The sequence below is a fragment of the Ovis canadensis genome, chromosome 21 (assembly GCF_042477335.2).
Source record: "Ovis canadensis isolate MfBH-ARS-UI-01 breed Bighorn chromosome 21, ARS-UI_OviCan_v2, whole genome shotgun sequence".
Classification (NCBI taxonomy): Eukaryota; Metazoa; Chordata; class Mammalia; order Artiodactyla; family Bovidae; genus Ovis; species Ovis canadensis.
In genome coordinates, this window is record NC_091265.1 from 37,920,441 (window position 1) to 37,947,347 (window position 26,907).

A 26,907-nucleotide genomic window follows, 5' to 3' on the forward strand; every position below is an offset into this window, starting at 1 on the left:
TTGGGTGACTCGATCATACTAAAAATTTTTAGTTCAGCAGGATACCTAACAGAGTATTCAGTTAATAGCATAAATTCAAAAAATGAATCCAGAAAATAAGTAAATGATGTACATTAAACAGCAGGAAAATGAAAACTCCAGCTAATTCTGTAGAAAGTGGTCCTCCTTCTTTTTACCTCTATCAGTTCAGTCGCTCAGTCATGTCCAACTCTTTGCAGCCCCATAAACTGCAGCACATCAGGCTTCCCTATCCATCACCAACTACTGGACCTTGTTCAAACTCATGTCCATCAAGGCAAGTGATGCCATCCAACCATCTCATCGTCTGTCATCCCCTTATCCTCCTGCCTTCAATCTTTCCCAGCATCAGGGTCTTTTCCAAGGAGTCAGTTCGTTGCATCAGGTGGCCGAAGTATTGGAGTTTCAGCTTCAGCATCAGTCCTTCAAGTGAATATTCAGGACTGATTTCCTTTAGGATGGACTGGTTTGATCGCCTTGCAGTCCAAAGGACTCTTAAGAGTCTTCTCCAATACCACAGTTCAAAAGCATCAATTCTTCGGTCCTCAGCTTTCTTTATAGTCCAACTCATCCATACATGACTACTGGAAAAACCATACCTTTGAATAGACAGACGTTTGTCGGCAAAGTAATGTCTCTGCTTCTTAATATACTGTCTAGGTTGGTCATAGATCTTTTTCCAAGGAGCAAGCATCTTTTAATTTCATGGCTACTGTTACCATCTGCAGTGATTTTTGAGCCCCTTCCCCTGCCCTGCAAAATAAAATCTGTCACTGCTTCCATTGTTTCACCATCTATTTACCATGGAGTGATGGGACGGGATGCCATGATCTTAGTTTTCTGAATGTTGAATTTTAAGCCAGCTTTTCACTTTCATTAAGAGGCTCTTTAGTTTGTCTTCATTTTCTGCCATAGGGTGGTGTCACCTGCATATCTGAGGTTACTGTTATTTCTCCTGGCAATCTTGATTCCAGCTTGTGCTTCATCCAGTCTGGCATTTTGCATTATTTATTCTGCATATAAGTTAAATAAGCAGGGTGACAATATACAGCCTTGATGTATATGACACTATACTCCTTTCCCAATTTGGAACCAGTCTGTTGTTCCATATCTGGTTCTACCTGTTGTTCCATATCTGGTTCTACCTGCATACAGATTTCTCAGGAGGCAGGTAAGGTGGTCTGGGAGTCCCATCTCTTGAAGAATTTTCCAAAGTTTGCTGTGATCTGCACAGTCAAAGGCTTTGGTGTAGTCAATAAAGCAGAAGTAACTGTTTTACTGGAATTCTCTTGCTTTTGCAATGATCCAACGGATGTTGGCAATTTGATCTCTGGTTCCTCTGCCTTTTCTAAAACCAGCTTGAACATCTGGAAGTTCACAGTTCACATACTGTTGAAGCCTGACTTGAAGAATCTTGGGCATTACTTTGCTAGCATGAGATGAGTACAACTGTGTGGTACTTTGAACATTCTTTGGCATTGCCTTTCTTTGGGATTAGAATGAAAACGGACCTTTTCAGTCCTGTGGCCACTGCTGAGTTTTCCAAATGTGCTGGCACATTGAGTGCAGCTCTTTCACAGCATCATCTTTCAGGATTTGAAATAGCTCAACTGGAATTCCATTACCTCCACTAGCTTTGTTTGTAGTGATGCTTCCTAAGACTCACTTGACTTCACACTGCAGGATGTCTGGCTCTAAGTGAGTGACCACACCATTGTGGTTATCTGGGTCATGAATATCTTTGTTGTATAGTTCGTCTGTGTATTCTTGCCACCTCTTCTTAATATCTTCTGCTTCATGCCCATCTTTGCATGAAATGTTCCCTTGGTATCTCTAACTTTCTTGAAGAGATCTCTAGTCTTTCCGTTCTATTATTTCCCTCTATTTCTTTGCATTGATCACTGAGGAAGGCTTTCTTACCTCTCCTTGCTATTCTTTGGAACTCTGCATTCAAATGGGTATATCTTTCCTTTTCTCCTTTGCCTTTAGCCTCTCTTCTTTTCTCAGCTATTTGTAAGCTAGTTCTCGGCTATTTGCTTTACCCCATAACAACTTTCAGAGTCATGCCTATTTGACCCACATATTTAGATTATCAAAGTAACAAAATGGAATATGCCATTTCAGAATATTCTGATGATATTATTAAAATAAACAAGTACACAAAAAAGTTTTCTGCCTAATCTAATACACAGGAACTCTAGATAACCTCTGTTTTATTTGAGCATTTCAGGACTAGCAGCTCATTTACTGAGATTCTACTTTGTGTGTCTTCCTCCCTCTTATAGTTTTTGAACTTGTTATTGGAATATAGTTGATTTACAATGTTGCATTAGTTTCAGGCATGCAGAAAAGTGAGTCAGTTTTGTATATATATGTGAAATTCCATTCTTTTTGGATTTTTTCCCATATAGGCCATTACAGAGTACTGAGTACAGTTCCCTGTGCTATACAGTAGCTTCTTATTAGTTGCTGCTGCTGCTGCTAAGTCGCTTCAGTCGTGTCCAACTCTGTGCGACCCCATAGACGGCAGCCCACCAGATTCTGCCATCCCTGCGATTCTCCAGGCAAGAACACTGGAGTGGGTTGCCATTTCCTTCTCCGATGCGGGAAAGTGAAAAGTGAAAGTGAACTTTCTCAGTCATGTCCGACCCTCAGCGACCCCATGGACTGCAGCCTACCAGGCTCCTCCGTCCATGGGATTTTCCAGGCAAGAGTACTGGAGTGGGGTGCCAGTGCCTTCTCCATCTTATTAGATAACAATTTTATATATAGTAGAGTATATATGTCAGTCCCAATATCCCAATTTATCCCTCCCACTTTATTCCCTGGTAACTATAAGTGTTTCTACATCTGTGACTCTACTTCTATTTTGTAAAATCACCTTTCTCAGGGATATCTGCTGAACCCAAAGACTCAAGGCTGAGCCCTCTCACTCAAAGCTGTTTGTCCCACAGGCCATCAGGATTAAGCATGGTGGAGGAGTAGTTTAGCAGAGTCTTAGAAGCAACAGGTACCTTTGTCTTGCTCCCTCTCTTGGGTTCTTGCTCCAGAACCCAAGATAGTGGCGGAAGGAGAGTGGGGTCCTAAGGACTGTCAGACACTATGAACTAAGCCTGAGTAGTAGAGGCTTGAGCGGATAGAAGACTAGAGGACCCTCTCCAGAGGCTGTTACAGAACAAAGCTGGGAAACTTACAGCAGGGAACAGGGGCATCCCTAAGTATCTCAAATTGATTTTTTTACTTCTTGTTGAGTGGAGCCTCATTTCTATTTAATATAATTGCTTTTAAATAAAAATAATCTTTCTCTCATCCAATTACTATGGCAAAGTAAAATCCATACCTTATGAACAATTTGTTAAGATTGTGTTGACTATGATGTTTTAAAGAACGTGGGATTACTTCTGATTACAATTGATCTGTTGGATCAAAAAAAAAAAAAAAGGGCTATTCATTGACAGCAAGTTTTCTGCCCATTGCTGTAATTTCCTGATGTACACACACCTTGTATTTTATTTTCCGTGATTTTCTGTATAGCTTTCCCTTTGAGAATTAACACAGAGAGCAAGCTCTTACTTTATCTTATTAATTCATCTTATCTCAACACTACAAGTATATCCTGGACTGGATGAGAAAACATCACCTAATTAATTCTGAACTTTTATCTTGCATCAAGATTTATTCAAATATCTTCTTTTATAATTCTTTGGGCTCTGTAAAACTGACAGAAGCCTTTTTTGATGAAAGGAAACCAAATCAAGACAGCTGGGCTAATAAAGTCCCTTTCCCTGATTATTTAGCTATGGTTATGATTTGTACAAGTACTTTCGGTTTTTCTTTTCTAGAAGAATATTCCAAAGATGTCTCTATATATGCAGAATTATATTCTATGCCTTTTTCCAATCAAAATATGGAGATAACTGTAAACCTATTCATCTACTCAGGAGTAGAAACTAAAAAGAACTGAGGGATCAGCTGCTAAATGGGGAAAGTGAGGAAAAAGGAAGAAAAGAGGAGTCTGACAATTATTAAAGACTAAACAGGAAGAGAGCAGTGAAGGAATTGGGAGACAGAGAAAATAATGGCAATCAACTTTCCACTAAGGGAAGCGTAATTCTCACATACGACTTCACATACAATATCCTCTCCAATCTCCCAAGAAAGAGTTGCAGGGAAAACATATTCATTTAAAAGATATTTAGAAAATGTTTAGACATAATGAGTTGGACAATAAGGTCACGATGTGAATATTGGTAGTCCATTTTTGGTTTGAATAGTTGTTCTCGAGATGTTCATACTGATCATCTTTGAAGAAGTTGCTCCTCAACACCTAAGTTAAATATCAGCAATGAAAAACCAGCAAGCTTCTGAGTGGCTTGGATACTGAGATGGTCCACATCTTACATAGCAGCAGTAGTCTGACCTACCTGGCTGCAATCCGGCCAAGCTCTAGCAAACAGAGACACACTTCTCTGGGTTGCTTGTGGAGGACTGAAAAACAAGATGAAGGTGGACACTTTTACAATAGAAGGGATTGGACAGCAGCTCAATGGGGAACATGCTTGATCCCCCCCATCCCTCAGGGTCCCAGTAAGTGAGCTAGTTCTCATTCTGATATTCACAGAAACCATCCTGTCCCACAGTATACTTAGACCTACTGAAGTCCTAAAGCAGTTTTCAAAACTCTTTGCCCAGCTTCCCTACCAAAAATCATGAGCCTCAAGAATCTCACTCTGAAAATATTTTCTTCAACTAGTCAATATTTGTATGTAAATATTGAAAACACATGTAGTTATAATTCTGATATAAATAGTTGATGAATACTTAAAAACAGCAAACAGAAGACTATGAAGCAAAGATTGTTTAAAACTCCTAACTCTATCTTCACCAGTGATTTTAGCAGAAATAATGCAATGAATAAGGATTAAAAATTACATATCACAGCCCTTTGTTATCCTCCAAACAATAATGTAAGGTGAGCTCTCTGAATCTTGATATCTTCTCCTGTTTGGATTATATTTTAAAAGGAAACACTTTCAACTGACTGAATTTTGTGAATATGTACAAATATATACCATCAGTCAGTTTTGGCCATAAAACGAGCAAATCAGAAGATGGTTCTTTGAAATAATATTTGTTTTCTAATATAATCTGATTACTTAATAAATTTACTTTACCAGTTTCTTTGGACACATTCAGTAATGTTAACAAGTCATACTTGCATTTGCTGAAGCTACCAGAGGAGTATGTGCTGCTCATACTTTTTTTTTTTTCTTTTTAAACTAATACTAGGAAAAAATTTTAATGTTATTATATACAGTACCTAATAAAGACAATAGATATTAGGGGCAAAAGATTGTATTGAGAATGCTCTTTACATAGACACAACATCCTGATAAAAGAAAATATGAGTTTATTGATAAACTTTAGGAAAAATAGCAATATTGCTTCATCTTTTTCTGTGGGTTGGGGGGAGCCTTCCCTGGTGGCTTGGATGGTAAAGAGTCTGCCTGCAATGCAGGAGAACCAGGTTCAATCTCTGGGTCAGGAAGATCCCCTGGAGAAGGGAATAGCTACCCACTCCAGTATTCCTGCCTGGAGAATTCCGTGGGCAGAAGAGCCTGATGGGCTACAGTCCATTGGGTCCCAATATACTGATAAAAGAAGATAGTAGCTTACTGACAAACTTCAGTATAAATAGCAATATTATTTCAATTCTTTTATTTATTTTTGGCAGTGCTGGGTCTTCATTGCTGGGCAGGCTTTCCTCTAGCTGTGGCAAGTGGCGGCTACTCTTCAGTTGCCGTGCATGGGCTTCTCATTGCAGTGGCTGCTCTTGTTGCAAAGCATGGGCTTTAAGCAAGTGCACAGACTTCAGTAGCTGTGGCCTTTGGACCCGGTAGTTGTGGCTCCTGAGATCTAGAGCACAGGCTCAGTAGCTTTGGCACACAGGCTTAGTTGCTTCACAGCACGTGGGATCTTCCCAGATCAGGGATCAAACCCAGGTCTCCTGCACTGGCAGGTGGATTCTTCACCATTGAGCCACCAGGGAAGCCCTGCTTCAATTCTTAAATACAGAATTTTATCATAATTTAATTTCCCAGCATTATTTCTATCCGTGCCCCCCCCAACTTAAATATCTAATTTCTTCTCTCCACAGGCTATGGCAATGGCAATATTTGCCACTGACACCAGAATGGAATTTGTTGGGGCTGTGTGGTGAATAGAAAAATACATTTACTTAGATTGTGAAAGTATATGATTTTACTGGGCTTTAAACAAGCAAAAATTATTATCTTGCTATAAAATATAATCTTTAAAGCTTTTAAAATAAGTTCTAATATCATCGGCAATACTCATTAAAAAGAACTGATTACGGGAAATCTGAATTACAGAATAATTCCATTCTTGATAATATAAATTTGAGCTTCAGCTAACACTTGGTGAATTGTCATAAAACCCAGGTTGGGGAAATCTAATATTACTTTTAACTAAGGGGCTTAAAAAAAAGATATTTAGTACCTCTAATTTCAAGTGCACCATTAGATGATTCTGGCTAAATGACACAACTTTTGATATATTAAATCAACTTCAGTGCAATGAAACATATGGACTATAATACCACATGGAAATCAATTGCAAACAGAGGACAATAACAAACATCACAAAACAAAAGCAAATAAATGAAAATCAATCTTCCTGTCTAGTTCATCAGTTTCTTCTGATTTGGACTTTTTATCCTGTCCATGGGCTTCCCTTGTAGCTCAGTTGGTAAAGAATCTGCCTGCAATGCAGAAGACTTGGGTTCGATTCCTGGGTCAGGAAGATTCCCTGGAGAAGGAAATGACAACCCACTCCAGTACTCTTGCCTGGAGAATCCCATGAATAGAGGACCCCGGCAGGCTACAGTCCATGGGGTCGCAAGAGTCATACATGACTTAGTGACTAAACCACCGCCACCGCCACCCTGTCAGTGGTACAAAATAACAAATCAGAAAAGGGAGTACATGAAAGTTGAGGAGAGGAAGATGTTTAAGGCCCTGCTAACACGCTCATCTTCAGTGAGAACTGTGTGAAGCAAGTAGTTAAAGCTTCAGGAGACTTGGATATAATCTCGTGGATTTTGTGATGGAAACAGTGACAAAATATGAAAATTATTAGTGAATGGACCAAACTGTGCCCATGAGCAGTCAATACCAATCACATAAAGCAACACCTGACCCAACTATCATGATTCTTTAACCAAATTACTGTGCTTGTTTGGAGGACTCTATAAGCATTGGAAATAAACAGAGATATATTCTATGGAAAATAAAATTAATTCTGAAGAAAAAAATCATGTGGGTAATATGACAATGTGGTATGTAGCATGCATTGCTATTGCATATCCAGCTATCCCTTTAAAATGGCTTTTGCATGCCAACACTCAAATATCAGTTCTACCATGGACTCATTAGAAGATCAATTTGGAAAACTGAAAAGTAACTGCATGATTCTCCTTTTTATATCCTTAATATAACCAGCTTATAAAACTTAGAACAAATGTCTCACTCAGCACCATATCTTAGGAAAATGATAATAGATGATGTTTTACTTCCCAGTTTTCTTGGAAATGTTATCTTTAATAAAGCAGTTGCTTCAAAACATACCCATGATATTGTCTTATCATGCCAGGTTCATAATGGCCACAAATATTAATATCATGTTTGATAAATAGTAAGCAGTGAATGAGTTAAATCTGCAGAGGGGATAACCTAGCACAATAACAAGAACAGAGTAATTAGTTACTCAGTAAACACTATGTCCCAAAATATCAAGGCTGATAACCATCATGGATCATGACCATATCCTGTGGTTATAATAGTGGTTGTGACAGTTAAGCTGAATAAAGGCTAAAATCTTACTTAGCATTTTTAGAAAATGCAAGAATTTACATTATGTTAACGTGATTCAATTATAAAAGCAAACACTCTTCCCTTATTCTATAAAATTAAATTCAAGAGTCTTTAAGTATTATCTGTGCAATGTGCCGTGCTCAGGCACTTCAGTCATGTCAGATTCTTTGCAACCCTATGGGGTGTAGCCTGCCAGGCTCCCCTGTCCATGGGATTCTCCAGGCAAGAATATTGGAGTGGGTTGCCATTCCCTTCTCCAGGGGATCTTGTCAACCCAGGGATCGAACCCAGGTCTCCTGTCCTACATTATACCGAAGAAGTGATTGTGTTTGGTTTTTGTACTCTAAACTAAAATTAACAGATGGAAAGGGTATAGTGGCCATGGGATTCGAGCCACAGAAATCTGGTTCTGCATGTGAGCTCTAAAATTTACTAGTTCCTAATTTGGGGAGATCATAAAATGTCAGTTTTCTGAGGGAAAAAAATGGTATGTATCTTGCAATATTTTTGTGTGAGTTAAACAAAATGTTACTCATTGTTATTCTTAGCCAGTGCTTGGCAGATAGGAAAGACTTCCCAAAGTTAGTTTTCCTTCTTCATTATTATTACTTTTTGTTGTATATTATTAGCTTAAAGATTATCTTTATTTGGCTTAGTTAATATTAATGTTAATAACTAATAACATTTTTCCTATAAGCATTTTTTCTGTGCACCTATTATGTGAAAGCCAGCTTACTGAGCAGTAGAAGAAACCTCAGAATTTAAAAAAGAAAAAAAAAACCCACTTTTGATAATTTAAGTTGTATAATTTAAAAGGTATTATAATGAGTATATTTTGAATATTTTGTCATATTGTATCATAAATAGCTAATTCTAAGTTTAATCAAATCTAAATTTAAGTAGGTCAACTTGGCTGGCATATATAGACAGACATAAAGCATATATCCTATTATTATTATGGATTTTTGCTGGGTATAAAACTTAAGTAACAATTTTATTAGAATATATCATTTTTTGAAACACTAAACATCTTACCACCAATTTTCCCCCATTTCTAGGAATAAAATAATTTAGATAAGCCCATTTTCAATAAATTACCTAAGCTGATTATATATATTATATATATATGGATGCATGTCTTTATCTGGATGATTAGAAAGAAAACTTTTAGTATATTGCATTTGAACTACAGACTTTATGTTGTCACATGTACTACTCATTTCTGATAGTTTATTGATTTGTCTTTTCAAAAATATAAGCAAATTTCTAGCTATACTGAGGCTTATGGTAAGAAATATTGTTTTCATTCTATTGCCACATCAATAATATGGCCTTTTGCTTTGAGCTCTGAGTAGAAGGGTTCTTCCCTGGTGGCTCAGCAGTAAAGAATCTGCCTGCAATGCAGGAGGCTCAGGAGACATGAGTTCGATCCCTGGGTTGGGAAAATTCCCCTGGAAACTGACTCTAGAGGGAACCCACTCCAGTATTCTTGACTGGAGAATCACATGGATAAAGGAGCCTGGTGGGCTACAGTCCATGAGGTCGCAAAGAGCTGGACATGACTGAAGCGACTTAGCACGCACCCATGCATTCATGAGGAGAAGAGAGGATCACTATTGCCTTTGCTCCTCTGAATAAATTGTCTTTAAAACAAATAAAAGCGGTCTTAGTCACTGGTGATTTTTATGCAAAAGGTTTTATCACTGGAGGCTTCTTTTAAAATAATCAAAACCATTTTGAAAAAATGTATAAGGCAGAACCCCTCTGGGAAAAGTAACATAAATCTCTATTCAAAAATATGTGGCAAGAGACTCAATCTTATAACCTAGATTCTATAAAAATCTCATGGGCATCAAATGTCAAATGGAACGCTGCTGGCTCCAGGAATAGAAAATGAGACCTTCCGCTAAAGCAAGGGGTAGAGTTTCAATGTCACAGAATCTGCAAGGATAAAATGCATTAAACCATGAATGTATAGTTTAGCTATATAGGTATTTAGTTTTAACAGATGGACAGAAAATGAAAACATGAAAATATCATTATCTATTGGTTTAATATATATTAGAAGCAATAATATTCATGCTGGTTTTGAAGAAAATCTATATTTCAGATTTATGTTTAAGATGAAATTTGAAAAGATTATATTTTTGAGTAAATATTAAATTGTGAAAATATCGTAAATTAATAGCTTCCCTCTGTCCTAGAGAAGAAAACAAGTTCTCATACTTAGAAAGAGTGACATAGTAGAAGACACAGTAAACTAGACATCAGAAGAATTGGGTTCTAATCCAGGCTACATAATCTCATCTCTAAAACTTTACTTCTGCTTACTCTTTCTTATGAGGTAATTTTATGGGTAAGCACATTTGGTATATGGCAAGCACTCAACAAATTTTACACCTTTGTACTTAAGTGATGATCTGCAGACCAGTAGCATTGGCATCAGCTGGGAGCTTGATAAAAATGCAAATTATTGGGTCCCATCCCTGACTTATTGAGGAAAATTTAAATTTAAACAGGCTCTCCAGGTGATGAATATGTACAGTAAAGTTTGAGAATCATTACACTAATCAATGTTATGATTATTACCATATATGTCAGTTATAATTCTATATCTATTCTGGTTAAAAATATTTAAATGTGATTTGATACATGGAACATGCTCTAGAAATGTTTAGGATAACAGTGATGACACTGATGATGATGATGAATGGAGGGAAAATAATCTGTGCATTGGATTAGCCCTTAATGGGTATTATGGCATCTATCCTCTGCCAGGATCTATAAGGTAGAATAGATGCCTGCCAAGAAAGTGAAGGGCTGGCCCTTGTAAGTCATGTCACTCCCTGTAACTCACCCACAGAGATCTTTGCATTTAAATGTAGGAAGAGTTAACAACATAAGTGCCTTAAAAACTGAGCTGAGAGAGGCTAAAGAGAAGAAAAGGCAACAAAGCATAAACCCCACGGACTCATGAATGCTGAGTGTCTATGCATCCAGATTTCTCAGAATCACTGTTCACAGTGAAAACAGGATACAGCATCCCTATAATTCACATAAAAGGGAGCATTCATTCATGATCTCATCAGTAATGGAAGATGTATAGAATAAAATGTAGTTAATTGCCTTTGCCAAAATGTCCTAGAGCAAGGAGTGCCCCTTTCTGTCTCAACACCCAGACTTGATGTGAAATTAATGGGTTAAGTCACTATCACTCAGAGCAGCAAGTAAGAGTCTCTTCTAATTTTGCTTTCATTTATACTTTATTTTTCCTTTTACTTTAAATCATCATATGAACTTCTGAAATTATCTCATATAAAACGTAACTTTCTGTAATACAGGAGGGACATGATCTTCAGGGGAAAATGATGCTGAATTTAAATCCTAGCTGTGTCACTGAGAAGCAGTATAATACTGGGCAAGGTATTTAGTTCTTTTGGTCCTAAACTAGCATTTCCATTTATAAAATTAGTGGTTGTTGGGAGATTAGAGATGGCAGCACATATGCACTGCTTGATTATCATTACTGAACATATAGCCATTATTATTGAATGTTGCACAATGAAAATTTGATTCTGGAAAAGCTAGAAGGCTGTCACTTTCCTGATTCAACCCTGACTCCATCAAATCCTTGATATACCTATTACTCCTGAGAGATATTTAGTTTTCTCACTCAGATACCATACTACATTTGTGCTGACATAGGGGCAAATGGCTAAATTTGGAAAAAGTTTCTGAGCTCAAATTCAGAATTGAGATGCTGATAAAGTACTTTATAAGGATAGGTGTTACAAAACCCAAAGTCTAAAATAAATTGTTCCTGGGAAGAAACAATGTGAATATAAATAACTCAGAGTTGATCTGGTATCCTTAAATTGTTATCCTACATTAATATTAATAAAAGTAGGTTTCTTTCTATAGAAATATTCTTTCAGTCCTCAGTACAGACAACAGCAACAACAACCACATGGGATGATTTATCAAACACTGGCAGGCAGGCATAAATTCTTTTTCTGATGCAGTAGGTACAAAATGGAAAATGTTAATGTTTAAAAACTCGCACACAATCCTTTTCACTTTTGTGTAGTGGGATCAAACCCGCTACTGTAGGCAGTTCAGTGCTTGACCAATGTTCAATAGAACAAAGAATTGTATAAAACTATTCTTCAGAGTCATGCATCGAAAAAGGACAGTGCCACACAGCAAACATCAATACAGAAGATAAAAATGAAAACAAATCACACACATTTGCATGCTAGCACAGCAGATAGCAAACCCTTTTCTTGCTGAGTAGATTCTTTCTCAGAGAAATAGATGAAGCATAGTCACTGGCCTCCAAATCCTATAATTATCCAATAACATAGTGATATTGACACAATTACAACAAGCAGAATTTGCACATTTTTCAAATATTCCCTCCCGCATCCTTTTATTTTTCTCAACTTTCCAGCTCAACCAGAATGTACATCAAGTAAAGAAAAATAAACAGCTCTGGGCGAAAAATTAAGCTAACTTAGCAATTTCTAATCAGTGGGCTAAAGTAAATTACAAATAACAAATCCTCCATGCAAGAATATCATTAGTGTAATGAAATAGTTTCTACTTAAAATATCTTAGAAAAATTATACAAGAGCATCTATTTTAAGACCCCTAACAATTTTTTTTAAATTGAGAATAAGTCATATATTTCTGGTCCTAATGTACAACAGCCCTTGTAAAACACTGATATAGAAAATTCACTGATGTCAATAAATAATTCTCTATGCAATTTGATTGCAATTAAGATTGCAATTATCTTAAGATGAGTAAAATTGTTTATGTTTCAGACTACATGCCATACCTGTTTATTGCCTAAAGTGTGTTAATAGAGAATTGAAGAAGAAAATATTACTTACAGTTTAATTACTATTTGTCTTACTTTCAAATTCTGAATATAGCATTTTATTGTTATTTATTAGATGTAAATGCTGAGACCTCATTTCATATTATATCATAATTTTCCCATATTATTAGTCTCAAAATATTATGAATATTATTTTTCTTGGTATCTATGAATGACTAGAGTTTGTTTAAGTTGCCACCAAATATCTTCAGTTCATTCATTTTTTTAACTCATAAAAATATGTTTCAATAGACATTGTATTACCTATTTCTACTTCCCTCAAATAAACTTTCAGAAGTAGAACAACTTGATAAAAGAACATAAGCACTTCTGAAGTCTTTAATACATAATGTCAAATTGCCCAAGAAGACAAAAAAAGGCAAAAAATTTCCAATTATTTTTCAGCAATATATAGAAGATCCCACCTTCCTCTATGTTTGATGCCTTAGTAATAAGTCAAATGCAAATTCAATCTATGAAAAATTAGTGAGGATTAAGAATTGAATATTTAGTGTTGACTTTCCTCTATACTCAACATTAAATATACAATTCTTAATCATCACTAATTTTTCATAATTTTTATTTGCATTTGACTTATCACTAAGGCATCAAACATTTTTATCTCTCTTTTGGGCTTTTATAAGTCTTTTATGAAGAAGTTTTTTAATGACATGTATCCACTTTGCTATTGACTCATTTCTGAAATACTATTCTGGGATATTAGTTAACTCATAATCTAAGAACTGACATTTGACAGAGGAAAAGTGCTCTCTCAAGAATGTCTTAGAAGATAAACGGCAGGTTATGCTCTGTATGTGATTGCAGCATGTGGCTTAGAGAGTTATCTGCCAAGAATCAAAACAACAAGCATGAGAAGCATATGGAATCTGATGCTGTCTATACTCCCCAGTTCATCCCTGGCATTTTTCCACACCCACTGAGATTTCTTGTCATTAGCTGTCGTGGAAAGAGAACAGACAGAGTGAGTCATGAATTAAGATCCTCTCACAAATAATCATACCAAAAAAAAAAAAAAAAAGGCACTGCCACAGAGGGTAACGTATCAGTTGCCACAAAGATAAGAAAGCTTTATGCAGGCAAAGACCTTTGAACAGCTAAAGACAGAAGCCTCTTGGTACACACTCAGTACAGTGATCTACTTTATCATTCATTCAAACAGATTTTTTCCCCTTAATCAGGGCATCTTTTCATTTTATTTGCTGTTCAAAACACTAGGACACAAAGGCTACTCTTCATCTTGTGTGCTACTGAAATGAAATCTTGAGGTAGGGAAAAAAGAAGAAACCCTTGTCCTAAATTCCCTTTCAAAAGTGAAGTGTGAAAAGACATCAAGCAAAGTACACAGTGTTACCGTTGCAAGAAAGTCAGTTCTGCAAGGGCAGCTTCCAAGGCCATCAGCCGTGGCTCAATCACTTCCTCACCCACAGTGAATAATAAGAAAAACCCAAGGAGAATGGGTTCTACTTGGGGAAATGGAATTTCTCATTGTCCTTCCTTGTGATTATCATGAACATGTATGGACACAGCTGTTTCCTTTCTCTGAATAATCCTAAAGTCGATACTATCGTATTGGCCCCTTTCTTCCGTCTCCACAGGACCTATTATACATCATGTCCTATTCTAAGCAGCAGAGATTTCAAATTTACCTTTTCATTAAGAAACAAACTAGAAAGCCGAATTATCTGATCTAGTTTGGTACTGAGAGGATTCAAAATTATTTTAAAATTTTATAGCCTTGAAAAGTTGGTTTTATTAAACTTTCTTGGCTATATAAATACATTTTAATTGTAAGGTATAAGCAAAGCTATACTATAGAAGATAAGCAGAATCAAAGGTATTTTAACAAAATACTTAACAGTTATTGCATGCAAATTACCATGGGTTTTCTTTTTTATAAAGTCAAATAGGGTGAAGAACTCGACCATTTAAAAACTCTTCTTGACATAATTTTATATGCTACACAGTGTGTATTTATGTATGAGGACCATTATCATATAAACTGAATTATGCTTTATTGTTTCAAGATAAAATGTACTATTTATTACCCAAGTGGGGTTTTAAAAAGTCATCCAAGCTTCTCGGAGTCCAGCTGAAAGTTTTACTTTTTCAAGTAACAAAAAATACTTATGGATAGTAAGAAAAGTGAGACAAGACCATATTTATATTGACAGTTTCTAGTAGTCCATTTGGCCTACAGAAGTCACTGAAAAATTATTTCTTGAATGGAAACCTGTGCAATGAACAAAAGAACAAACAATAAATCAGTTTCCCCATGTGGCAATGTGGAAGGACTCCAGGATTTTAAATAATGATGTTATTTGTGCACACCTGAAAAGTGTACTTCTTTTACACTTCAGTTCAGTTCAGTTCAGTGGCTCAGTTGTGTCCTACTCTTTGCGACCCCATGAATCGCAGCACGCCAGGCCTCCCTGTCCATCACCATCTCCTGGAGTTCACTCAGACTCATGTCCATTGAGTCAGTGATGCCATCCAGCCATCTCATCCTCGGTCGTCCCCTTCTCCTCCTGCCCCCAATCCCTCCCAGCATCAGAGTCTTTTCCATTTTCAAAAATACTAAGTGTATTTTAAATACACAAAACAAATTGATTTTTTTTAAGTTTATGTGTATGTGTGTGTATGTATACCCACAGACATTTAATAGCTCTTTCATGGGTTTTTCCCACTAATAATTTTGCCTCACTCCCTTCCTATAATCCTCTACTCACATAAACCTACAAACCTGAAATTTGGTAATTTGTAAAATTACCAAAGCCTTGAAAAAGAACTATATCCATATATATCTTCCACCAAGGTTTTTGCCTTTTTTTTTTTTTTCACTTTGATGTGAGGAAATGGTAAGAACATTCAAAGTCCATTCATACAACGGGCATTCACTCGGCACACTGTTGCATAGAGTAGGCTACTGTGCAATTATTCTGGTTTATTTTTTCTTTCAGGTATAAAATGTTCTCCTAGTCTAAGTTCATGTTACTCTCTTCTCTGCTGAGAGACTTCTCAGAAATTTGATGACAGTCTTTTCCGTACCACATTAACTCTTTATACAAATACAAATTTCCTTAAGCACATAAAATGAGCAAGACTTTAGCTGCCATAGCATCAGTTTCCTAGGTCCAGCAGGGGAAGGAATTCTGTTTTGTGAGGCTTCAAGGCAAATAATATTCTCAGTGCTAGGAAGGTAATTTGTATACTTGTTCTCTCTGAAGGATGCTCAGCTTACTTTGATGTTAATATTTGGTATTACGTGGTTTTGCAAATTAATTTTTAAAGCCTCAGGCAAAAGAACCAAAGCATTTCCCCCACCCCCTAAATGTCTCCTTTCTTCACTTAGTTCCACCTTACTAAAACTGGTCTTTAATTCCAATATTTTCCATTATAGAGTACCACTGGGGTAGATCTTATATAAAAGATTTGAACATTTAAGGGTACCAAGTAACGTCAAAACACTAAATGGTCCAATGTATGTTTTCTCCCAGGGAAATACAAAACCAGGCTCTGTGGTCTGGAAGTGCATTTGCCAAAATTCAATCATAAAACAAAACAAAAACCCCAGAATTATCTGGGTAAGCTAAGCACTAAGGTATATGGTAAGACTCTTTGAGCCTGACTCTTTGAGACCCGCCTGTCTTTTTATTCCATCATTTTCAATTTGCCCTAACCTCTTGCTTGTTTGCCTAATTTTTAACTAGCAAAAAACAAATTTCACTAACGAAAAATAAGCTTACCTAAATTATGTTTCAACAAAGTGCTTATACGCGATAGTGTTTTCATAATTTTTTAGAGGTGAAAAGACAAAAGTGCTCATGATGGATGGCTGGAATACATGTAGCTATTCTTCTATTCCAGGTAAGAGCCTGGTGATAAAATTTAACCCTATTTTTTCCAAGAATCCCCCTATTTTGCATTGTATATGCTTATTTTTAGCCAGGAAAGAATTCTGCTACTTATGTTCCTGTTAGTTTATGCACAAGGTGACCAAGAGTAAGAGGGTGAATTTTTCTACCTTCAAAAACGCAAGTTTACAAAAACTCTGCAAGTTTACAAAAACTCCACAAGTTTACAACAAACTACATTTTTTTAAGTTAAAAAACTGAAATGAGTCACACAAAGAAGTTAATTTTGAGAGTTATACTGACAAACAATAATTTTAATATCATATCAACTAAAATTCTAAAGGAAATATACATACCCAAACCTTCCGATTCAAATAGACATGTTTCATCTACTCCTAAATCTCGGCACCAGGATAAGAAATTTGCTGTATTGTCTCTGGCAAAAAAGGAGCCTGAGGGTGCACTGGCTTTGCATGGAATCTTCTTCAAGGGTAGATTCTGAAAAACAAAGAAATCTCACTCTGGTGGAATATCTGGCAGTCATCACAGTGACACATTTATGTTTTCAATAAAATGCTTTGGTATGACCTCACAGCAGCAAATAGATTTGTGAATAGCTATAGGAAAGGATATGAAACACAAATGAAACTTAGTTGGTAATCAAGAGAGTATGAAAACCTATGCCTGTAAACATAAACTTGCCTTTTTAATATCTAGGAGTAAATGTACATAAACCCTTTCCCTGGCTCAGACTGCCACTCTCTTTCTCTTCTACTGTTTTGATGGGGAGGGGAAGGGGCTTCTCTTTCATCTGTGTATTCTGTCAGTATTTCTCATAAAATATGTATAAATGTATTTCTCATTTGTGAAAGAAGAAACACAAATATGAATATGAATATAGATAAAATGTAACATACACACCTCCATTCTTATTTGCATACACAGACACACAATAAGAATTACACAAGAATTATAAAGCCCAAAGAGAGCAACAGAATTATCTAACATCCAGAGGACTCTATCACCAATACCAAGAAAAGGAAATATTAAAAATTTTTATTTTTCAACAATAACATTCTACCTTCATTCTTTCAGACTATTTCCTTTTAAATCACAGATCATTGCTCTATTATGTAATACAAAAATAATTCTGGCTGGATTTCTGCTCTCTGAACTTGAAACATATTTAAATTCTGCATCATTTCTCTTCCAGGATAAGAAAATGCTTAAGATAAGGGAGCGTGTGAACCTGGACAGATTTTTCTATTATTAACCTCAAAACTTTTAGCCCTAGAAAGCTCCCTTACCGTACCAAATGTTATAAAGAATTGCATGAGGTATTTTTTGTTCCTTTAATAGAATATAACTAGTTTTCGTGGCATTCCATGAAGTCAGAGTTTGATTCTACATGACGTGAAAGCCTGAGCCAAGTATTTGACGATTTGGGCTAGACAGAGCTTTGCCTCTGAAAGCAAAAAAGATCAAGAGAGAGGCATTTTATGATTTAAATTTGTATATAGGATTATTCCTTCTATTCTCTGTGAACAAAAAACATAAACAAAATGTTGACTGTTGAGGTCATTTACAAAGATGGTTATGAAAAATGAAATGTGGTCTTTGTGTATTGGTGAAGCCTGCAGATATCAAACTATTACTGGGTTTTTCCTGTCCAATGATGTTACAGTTACATAACTAATATATTCAGTTACTAAGTCACTCAAAGAGTGTGTCTGTCTCATATCCAAGATCCATCTCTTTGTGGCTAAGTTCGTTTTAGGCTTAGACATAAAAAATTTTTTGCATGAATATACATATATTTATATAGATACATATAACAATGTGCATGCATGCTCCATTGTTCAGTTGTGTCTGACTCTTTGCAACCCCATGGACTGTAGCCCTCCAGGCGCCTCTGTCCATGGGATTTTCCAGGCAAGAATACTGGAGCCTACTTCAGGAAATGACTTCTCGACCCAAGGATTGAACCCATCTCTCCTGCATCTCCTACACTGGCAGGCAGATTCTTTACCACTAAGCTACCTGGGAAGCCCGCATATAATAATACCCCTTAATCAATTTGGTTAAATAGTGGCTTTCAAAGAAATGTTTTCCTATATGAATTATAAAAGCAATAAAAAATTGCATGGTATAATATCACCTTTATAAAATATTCATGAACATCAATTATCTATATTTATTAAAATTAAAATACATACATCCTTAAATCTAGCAATTTACTCCTAAGACTATATCTTGCAAATATAATAGTATTTTATATTTGTACTATATCTTGCAAATATAATAGTGCTTTAAAATATATGAACAAGTATATTTGTTGCAATGCTGATTGAATAGAAAAAATAGACATAAGAGTGTGTCAAGAAAGCAATGGTTAAATAGTACATAATATACAAATACAATGGAACTCTGTACGATAATTTTTTAAAAATAAGATGAATGTATGTGTTGAACCATAAGACTTTCAGTACATACTCTTAGGCAGATAATAAACAAACACATATGTTCACCACAATTTCATTTTATGATATGTGTGTATACACACACATACACAGTATAGATGGCCATATATGCCATTAAATTGCATATAAATATGTTGGTTTATAAACATGAACATTGTATTTATTTATATAACATTAATTTATGGAAAATTCAAGTAGGATATCCATCAAATTAATAGTTATTACCTTTGAGGAAGGTGATTGATGCGTAGAGGATCATTTACATCTTACATAATTCCAAAATATGTAGTAAGATTTTGAGTGACTTTTACATTTTATCAATATTTTCTGATTAAATTCACTTCTAAAGTCTTTTGATTCAATCCATTACCTCTTTCTTTTTTAGTATCAATTTATTTATTTTAATTGGAGGCTAATTATTTTACAATATTGTATTGGTTTTACCTCTTAAGTGAATCATCTGCTAGGGGGTGGGAGTCCAATTACCTGAGTTCAAACCCAGTTGTGTCATTTTCTTGCTACAATAGTTTTTGACAGATTACTTAATGTTTCTGTTCCTCAGTCTCCTCTTCTATTCAACATGTATGGGGGGAAAGTGTACTTCATTGACTATGTGTGTGTGAGCGCAAATTAAATAATATAATTCAAGTGAAGTGATACGTGTTCAATAAAGGTTATTATCACTGCCATCAATGAAAGGGAAAATATATTGAATTGCCTATGACTTCCTTCTCTCATATTTTCTTACAAACATTTGATTTTTTTCTACTATAGGTATAAGAACTCAGGAAAAGATCGGCAAACAATTTATTTGTATCATTCCCCTAAACTTGAATTTCATCTTTTAAATAGTTTTCCAGTAAAACTTTCTGTGATAATATTGGTAGAAATGATCTATATCTGTGCTACCCATTGTAATAATCACTAGTAATTACTAGTGGCATGTGGTCATTGAGCACTTGAGCTGCGGTGATTGTAACTGAGACTAATTTCTAAATTTTATTTCTCTTTAATCAATTGATACTTAAATAGCCACATGTGGCTTGTGACTATCATATTAGAGAATTCATAATAGGAAAAATAAAGCCATTATTTGGAGGTTTAGAAAGTCCAATATTTGACCGCTTGATTACTTTCCCTCTAACTAATATTGTCCCCGTTTTTTTCAAGTCCCCTCAAATCCAGCAGTTCCCCTGGATACAGTTACTGAGATATACACCATGTTCATCATTTGGAAAGAGTTTACTTATGTGCTACAGAGTACAACATGTGCCTGCCCTACTTACCACACTGTGGATGTTACAGCTTCAGAAGGGCAATAGTGATTAATTACATTTAGAATATTTTTATTTTTTGCTCTTCCCATTTTTTTTAATTTTATTTTACTGTACAATGCTGTATTGGTTTTGCCATACATTGACATGAATCCACCACGGGTGATAATTTACACCTACAGAACCAGGATATTCATCATTTTACTGCCACAGAGCCAGATACAGTGCTTCATACATAAGCAGTCCTGACTTTTGTTTTCTGAAACACATGGTAGGTGGGGAAGGAACAAATTAGCATTGTGAGTGCCTCCATGCTCTAGGCACACAAAACCTATACTTTCATACAGATTATCCTTTTTAATTCTCAAAAAGTAATGTCATGAATTAGGTATATAATAGTATCTCCAATTTCCAAGCTGGAAAAACTGAGCTCATACATAGTTGAAATCAAATCATTCAGCCTCTTATACCCATACACGTCTAACTGTTCCATGAAAGCTCACAATTGCCTGGAATTTAATATATTTCAGCACTTGATTTATTTCCCAAGGTTTTAGCCAGGTAACATTAAAATAAAGAATTATGTATTTTCTTTCACCTATTAAACCTAGAAAAAATGGAGAGAATGGTATCTGTAGTTCTCCATAGACAGTGAACTGAAAATTTAATACTAGTAGTTTATTTTTTTAACTTTACTAGTAGTTTAAATAATCCATTTTTCACAAAAGTTTGAGACAAAATATTCCCCTTGATTACATCAAGTAGACATTTTAGATATAAAACAGAAGAGATATATAAAAAAAGAAATGGAAATTGCCAAGAACTAATATCTTTCCTTTTCCAAAGGGTATATAGAATGTACTTTCAAATATGCAGGCAATAAAGTCACTCTTTCCATGATGGAATCAAAGTTTCCACTGTATCCCCTTGCTCCTTTTAGTTTTGCCATATATTTTATTGAAAAAAAAAACTCTCAATAAAATTATTTCATTGAACATTCACAGTACCAAGGTATATGAAGATAACTACCCAGTGGCTTTAGAAAGGATGAAAATATATTCTTCAAGACCAAATTACTGAAATTAAAAATGGGAAAAATTATTTCTAGTACCGTCAACTTCTGGGGACTCTGCAATAGACTTCATGCCTCAGAGTGAGCTATGATTTAGGACAATAGCAACTGAACTTACTGGCATTGAATTCAAAATCAATCTTTCCTATTCTTTCTCTCTTCAAGATATATTTCATTCTAGAGAATGGGTCCCACAGTAAAATTTGGTATAAATTTCATGCTGTAACAATATAAGAATATTTACTTAAATTAAAAAATATAATTAAATAAGCTTTCTCAGTAAAATTCTGGTGAAAGTGAAACTATGAGTCACTCAATCGTTTCCAGCTCTTTGCGACCCCGTGGACTGTAGCCCACCAGGCTCCTCTGTCTATGGGATTCTCCAGGCAAGAATACTGGAGTGGGTTGCCATTCCCTTCTCCAGGGATCTTCCCAGACTAGAGATTGATCCCAGATCTCCTGCATTGCAAGTGGATTTGTTACCATCTGAGCCAGTTGGTACACCCGGTAAAGTACCCCTGGTACACCCTGTAAAATCATAAAGAAATTATTTAAATTAAAAGCTAGAAGAAGATGTTAAGTATTTTGAACTCTTTGAAATTATTTCTGGTATAACATAAAATGATACTGGAAATGAAGGTCTAGTGCTCAAAATTCAGGTTTAAAAGATGAGATGGACAATAAAATGTTAAGATGCTAATTAATTGAAAACTTATGTCCACATTATAACCTGCACACATATATTTACAGCAGCTGTATTCATAATTGCCAAAACTTGGAAGCAATCAAGATATCCTCAGTAGGTGGAGAAATAAACTGCTACATATGCAGAAAATAGAATAATATTCAGTGCTTAAAAAAAAAAAAACTATGAAAAGACACAGTGGAACATTAAATGTATATTACTAAGTAAAAGAAGCCAATCTAAAAAGATTTCATATTGTATAATTCCAACTATATGACATTGTGAGAAAGGTAAAACTATAGAGGCAGTTTTACCTTTGTTACCATCGGGTTTCCCTGAAAGCTCAGTTGGTAAAGAATCCTCCTGCCATGCAGGAGACCCGGGTTCGATTCCTGGGTTAGGAAGATCCGCTGGGGAAGGGATAGGTTACCCACTCCAGTATTCTGGCCTAGCGAATTCCATGGATTGTATAGTCCACGAGGTTGCAAAGAGTCAGACAAGACTGAGAGACGTTCACTCTAGAGACGTAAAATAATTAGGAGTTTAAAAGGAGGGAGGTAGGATCAAGTGATTCATCATGAGATTCATCACGCTGGGTTTTTAGGGCAGTGAAACCATTATGAATGATACTATAATGACATATATATGTCATTATAAATTTGTCAGACCCCATAGAATGTACAATACCAAGAGTGAACCTAAATGTTACAATGGACTTTGGGTGGCAAATGACACATCAATGTGGATTCATTGATTACAACAAATGTACCATTCTTCTACAATTTTTGCTCAATTTTGCTATGAATCTAAAGCTATTCTAAAAATTAAATTCTATGAAAACCTTATTATGTAATTGATAGTTATTTAAGAAGCACCAGATGCTTTACAGTGGAGAAAATATAGGAAATTCAACAAGAAATGGATTCTTTCCATTTTTATTTGCATTGTGCCTAATTTTACATATACATCCACATGGGAATCATTATCTAAATGGCATGTTACTATAAAAAGCTTCTGTTCTCCCAACTAATGCTTTACATATGACTAGACAGAGATTAGTTTAAAAATTCCTGAAGTCTAGTCCTACACTTGAAAATTCAGTTAATTGGTGAGGCTCTCTAAAAATTTTAAATAGAAATTTAATATGATTCAATTCAACCAATCATTATTAAATCACAACTCTACTCCAGTTCTAACATTAGGTACTGGAGGCAGACAAGGCCAAGGTTCATTTCTGGAGACTCTGTTTCTTTAAGAACAGACTTAAAATCATGGTATTATATGGTAAGAAATATAACAGAAGCTTAAGTATTTGAACAGAAGCTTAAATTTGGTTCTCTAGAAAATGTTAGGATGTGTCTTTAACTTTGGGGAGACGATCAGACATCATTATAAAAAAGTCTCACAAAGGAGCAACATTTTACAAAATTGAAGGATTTAAGTTCTTACCAAACCTAAAAAACGAAGAGCAATACATTCCATAAAGTGAAAATCTGACAGAGACATGGGTGTTATCATGAGTATAGAATGCATGTGAGGAGAAAATGAGACCAGAAAGTTAATTAGCCCAGGATCACAAGGGTATTTTATGTCTAACAAGAATTGCTAATATTGTAATCTCAACCGCAAATTATAAACTCAAAGGCCCGGAAGAAATCAGGCAGATTAAATAACACAATGAAGTGGCTAGCTCTAAGGGACTAGAAGTAGTGAAGACTGTGGAAAACTAAAGAGCTCCTGCTATGTTCAGGAGGGGCAGCCATATTTATTTAGTTCTAACTCATTGCTTCCACAAAGAAATGCAGTCACAATTTCTTGTTAGATCTTCCAATTTTTTCAGAATACTTTGGAAATCTGGCTAGTTTAATATGAAAATACTTCGATTTAAACAATCAGATCTATAGGCAAATATATGTGGTTTCCAGTTTAAAATCTCTTGTGTTCATAGTGCGGGATAATTTAAAAATAAAGAAATAAATAACATTTTAAACTAAGAAGTACTAAATCAATTATATGCAAATTTTCCAAATATTAATTATTTGGAAAATTAACTAAGTCTTTTGTTGTCAAAGGTGGAAGGAAGGAATAAAAAAAGGTTTTTTAGACAATTCTACAGAAGTTTGGGCTTCCCTGATGGCTAAGACCATAACACATCTGCCTGCAATGCAGGAGACCTGGGTTCTATCTCTGGGTCAGGAAGATCCCCCGAGGAAGGGAATGGATACCCACTCCAGTATTTTTATCTGGAGAATTCTATGGACAGAGGAGCCTGGTGGGCTGTAGTCCATGGGGTCACAAAGAGTCAGACACAGCTGAGCGACTAACACTTTCATTTTTTTTTTCCACAGAAGTAAAAAACAGTGACTTTTCTTTTGCCACTTCCATCTTGGAACACCTCTAAATCAGAGCTATAGTATTCAGACTGAAAGAGTGAGATCTGAATGGAAGGAAGAGAAACATTCTCTGAATATGAAAGATTTCTTAAAGAAAGGACTGTTAGACTGACAGGTGTTAGACTGTCAGGTGTGACAGGCCCTCAGAGTCTCAACAAAATGAACAGTAATTGTTAAGTATTACTTATAGAAACTCAAACAAATTGATCATATTTCAAAAAATGTTTTTGAGAGTGTATGTCAGTTTTCTGTGTCCTTGCTACAATCAAGAAATTACCTTAAGGAAATAGACAGGAAAATTATTTTAAAATGCATCTTAAATTTTTCCTTTCCAACAACATTTTGTACATTCTAAGGTATGATAATGTATGACTATTGGCAGCAGATTTCAAGTTCACAGGGTTCTAATACTTTGGTGAAAACTCCTTTTTAGTATCCATCCATATGATATCCAATAAAGAAAAGCATTTTCAAAAGTCCAAAGATTGCCTTATGGATGGATTCCAGGAAATTCTTTATTTTAGTGCTGATTTTGAAACACTTTTTGAGCAACTTTTTAAAAATAATTTATGGGACTGCAGAGTTGGGGCATTGTAAATGCCCATAATGGTATCTCCATAGATGCTCAGTAAATTTGGAACACTGGGATTTAAACTTTTAGTAATTCAAAGAGGAAAGTTTTAAGGCTGCAAATCACCAGCAATAAGATGATGATCAAGAATGCTTGTTTAATCTATTTAACCTTTGGAACCTCAGGTTCATCATTTGTAACTTCTTATGAGAATTAAACAAGGTATTTTGGAAAATGCCTACTACCAATCCTAGACCATAGTTTATCTCCAATTAACGTTATTTTTTTCAAATACATGTCTACTTTCAGTCTATTTACATGAAATACCCTGATGAGAGTTGAAAAACAGTTACATCACCACATCTGTAATTAATAAAATAAGCCCACAAATACATAGGAAAAGTTTGAGATTTTACATTCATGAAGAGAAGTGTTAGTTGCTTAGTCATTTGGGACTTTTTGCGATCCCATGGACTGTGGCCACAAGGCTCCCCTCTCCATGGAATTCTCCAGGCAAGAATACTGGAATGGGTTGCCATTTCCTTCTCCAGGGGATCTTCCCAATCCAGCAACTGAACCCAGGTCTCCTGCATTGCAGGCAGATTCTTTACTGTCTGAGCCACCAGGGAAGCCCGCTTATAAAGACAGAGAGCCGCTTATAATGTGGCTTCCATGGTGTGTATTAGCCTGGCTTCTACCTACTGACCTGAGGACCACGGCCCTTCACTTCCATAGGCGCACTATGGGAAAGTGGCCCCCACAGTGGCCTCTGTAGCCTCCCTTAGGCGTCCACTCCCAGTGGCTTCCAGGGCACATAGTGGCCTCCGTGGTCCTTCACTCTTCCATAGCCACACTGGCTTCGGTTCCCACCCTCCCATCCTCACCATTCTCCCTCCAGCCACACAGCCCGTGCATAGAACTGTTCTCTGTCCTTTCTACATCTCTGTTCAATTACCTCCCAATCCCAGACGATGGATCACTTACTCCAAAACACCACCCCTCAATTCCACTTTGTAATTTCTTAAAATCCACAATGTTCAAGTGCTCTTGTTGCCATATCTCCATGAGAGATTAACTGATAAGCAACTGTCTCCCACTAGATGGTTTAGTCCAGGAGGAAGGGAACAGTGTACACTCTTGTTCACCATCTTATCTTCAGTTCAGTTCAGTTCAGTCGCTCAGTCGTGTCCGACTCTTTGTGACCCCATGAATCGCAGCACACCAGGTTTCCCTGTCCATCACCAACTCCCAGAGTTCACTCAGACTAGCATCCATCGAGTCAGTGATGCCATCCAGCCATCTCATCCTCGGTTATCCCCTTCTCCTCCTGCCCCCAGTCCCTCCCAGCATCAGAGTCTTTTCCAATGACTCAACTCTTTGCATGAGGTGGCCAAAGTATTGGAGTTTCAGCTTCAGCATCATTCCCTCCAAAGAAATCCTAGGACTGATCTCCAGAATGGACTGGTTGGATCTCCTTGCAGTCCAAGGGACTCTCAAGAGTCTTCTCCAACACCACAGTTCAAGCATCTATCAAATAATGCTTATGGAAAATTTATTGGATAAATACGAGTCTGAGTATAGCCAAAGCATTTGCCCAGCAAAAGGCAACAGAATGGAATGGTTACAAGCACAAACTTTGGAGCTAGGCTGCCTGGATTTGAATCTGGAGTCTTGATTTACTACTTATGTAACTTCAGGTATGCAAACCAACTTCACTTTATGTGAAATGGCATTAATAATAGTGTCTACATTATAGGGTTGCTGTGAT

At 36.0% G+C, this 26,907-nt stretch overlaps 1 protein-coding gene across 5 annotated transcripts in view; it reads right to left on the minus strand.

Annotated features, from left to right (window-relative positions):
- Positions 1–26,907, minus strand: part of GAS2 (growth arrest specific 2) — a 141,106-nt gene that overhangs the window by 80,320 nt on the left and 33,879 nt on the right. For all 5 annotated transcript variants that reach the window (XM_069564979.1, XM_069564978.1, XM_069564980.1 and 2 more), the window contains exons 4-5: positions 17,021–17,162; positions 4,443–4,506 (exon numbers count right to left, since the gene is read on the minus strand). In XM_069564979.1, coding sequence (XP_069421080.1) covers positions 4,443–4,506; positions 17,021–17,162 — 206 coding nt within the window. The remainder of the gene's footprint in view (positions 1–4,442; positions 4,507–17,020; positions 17,163–26,907) is intronic.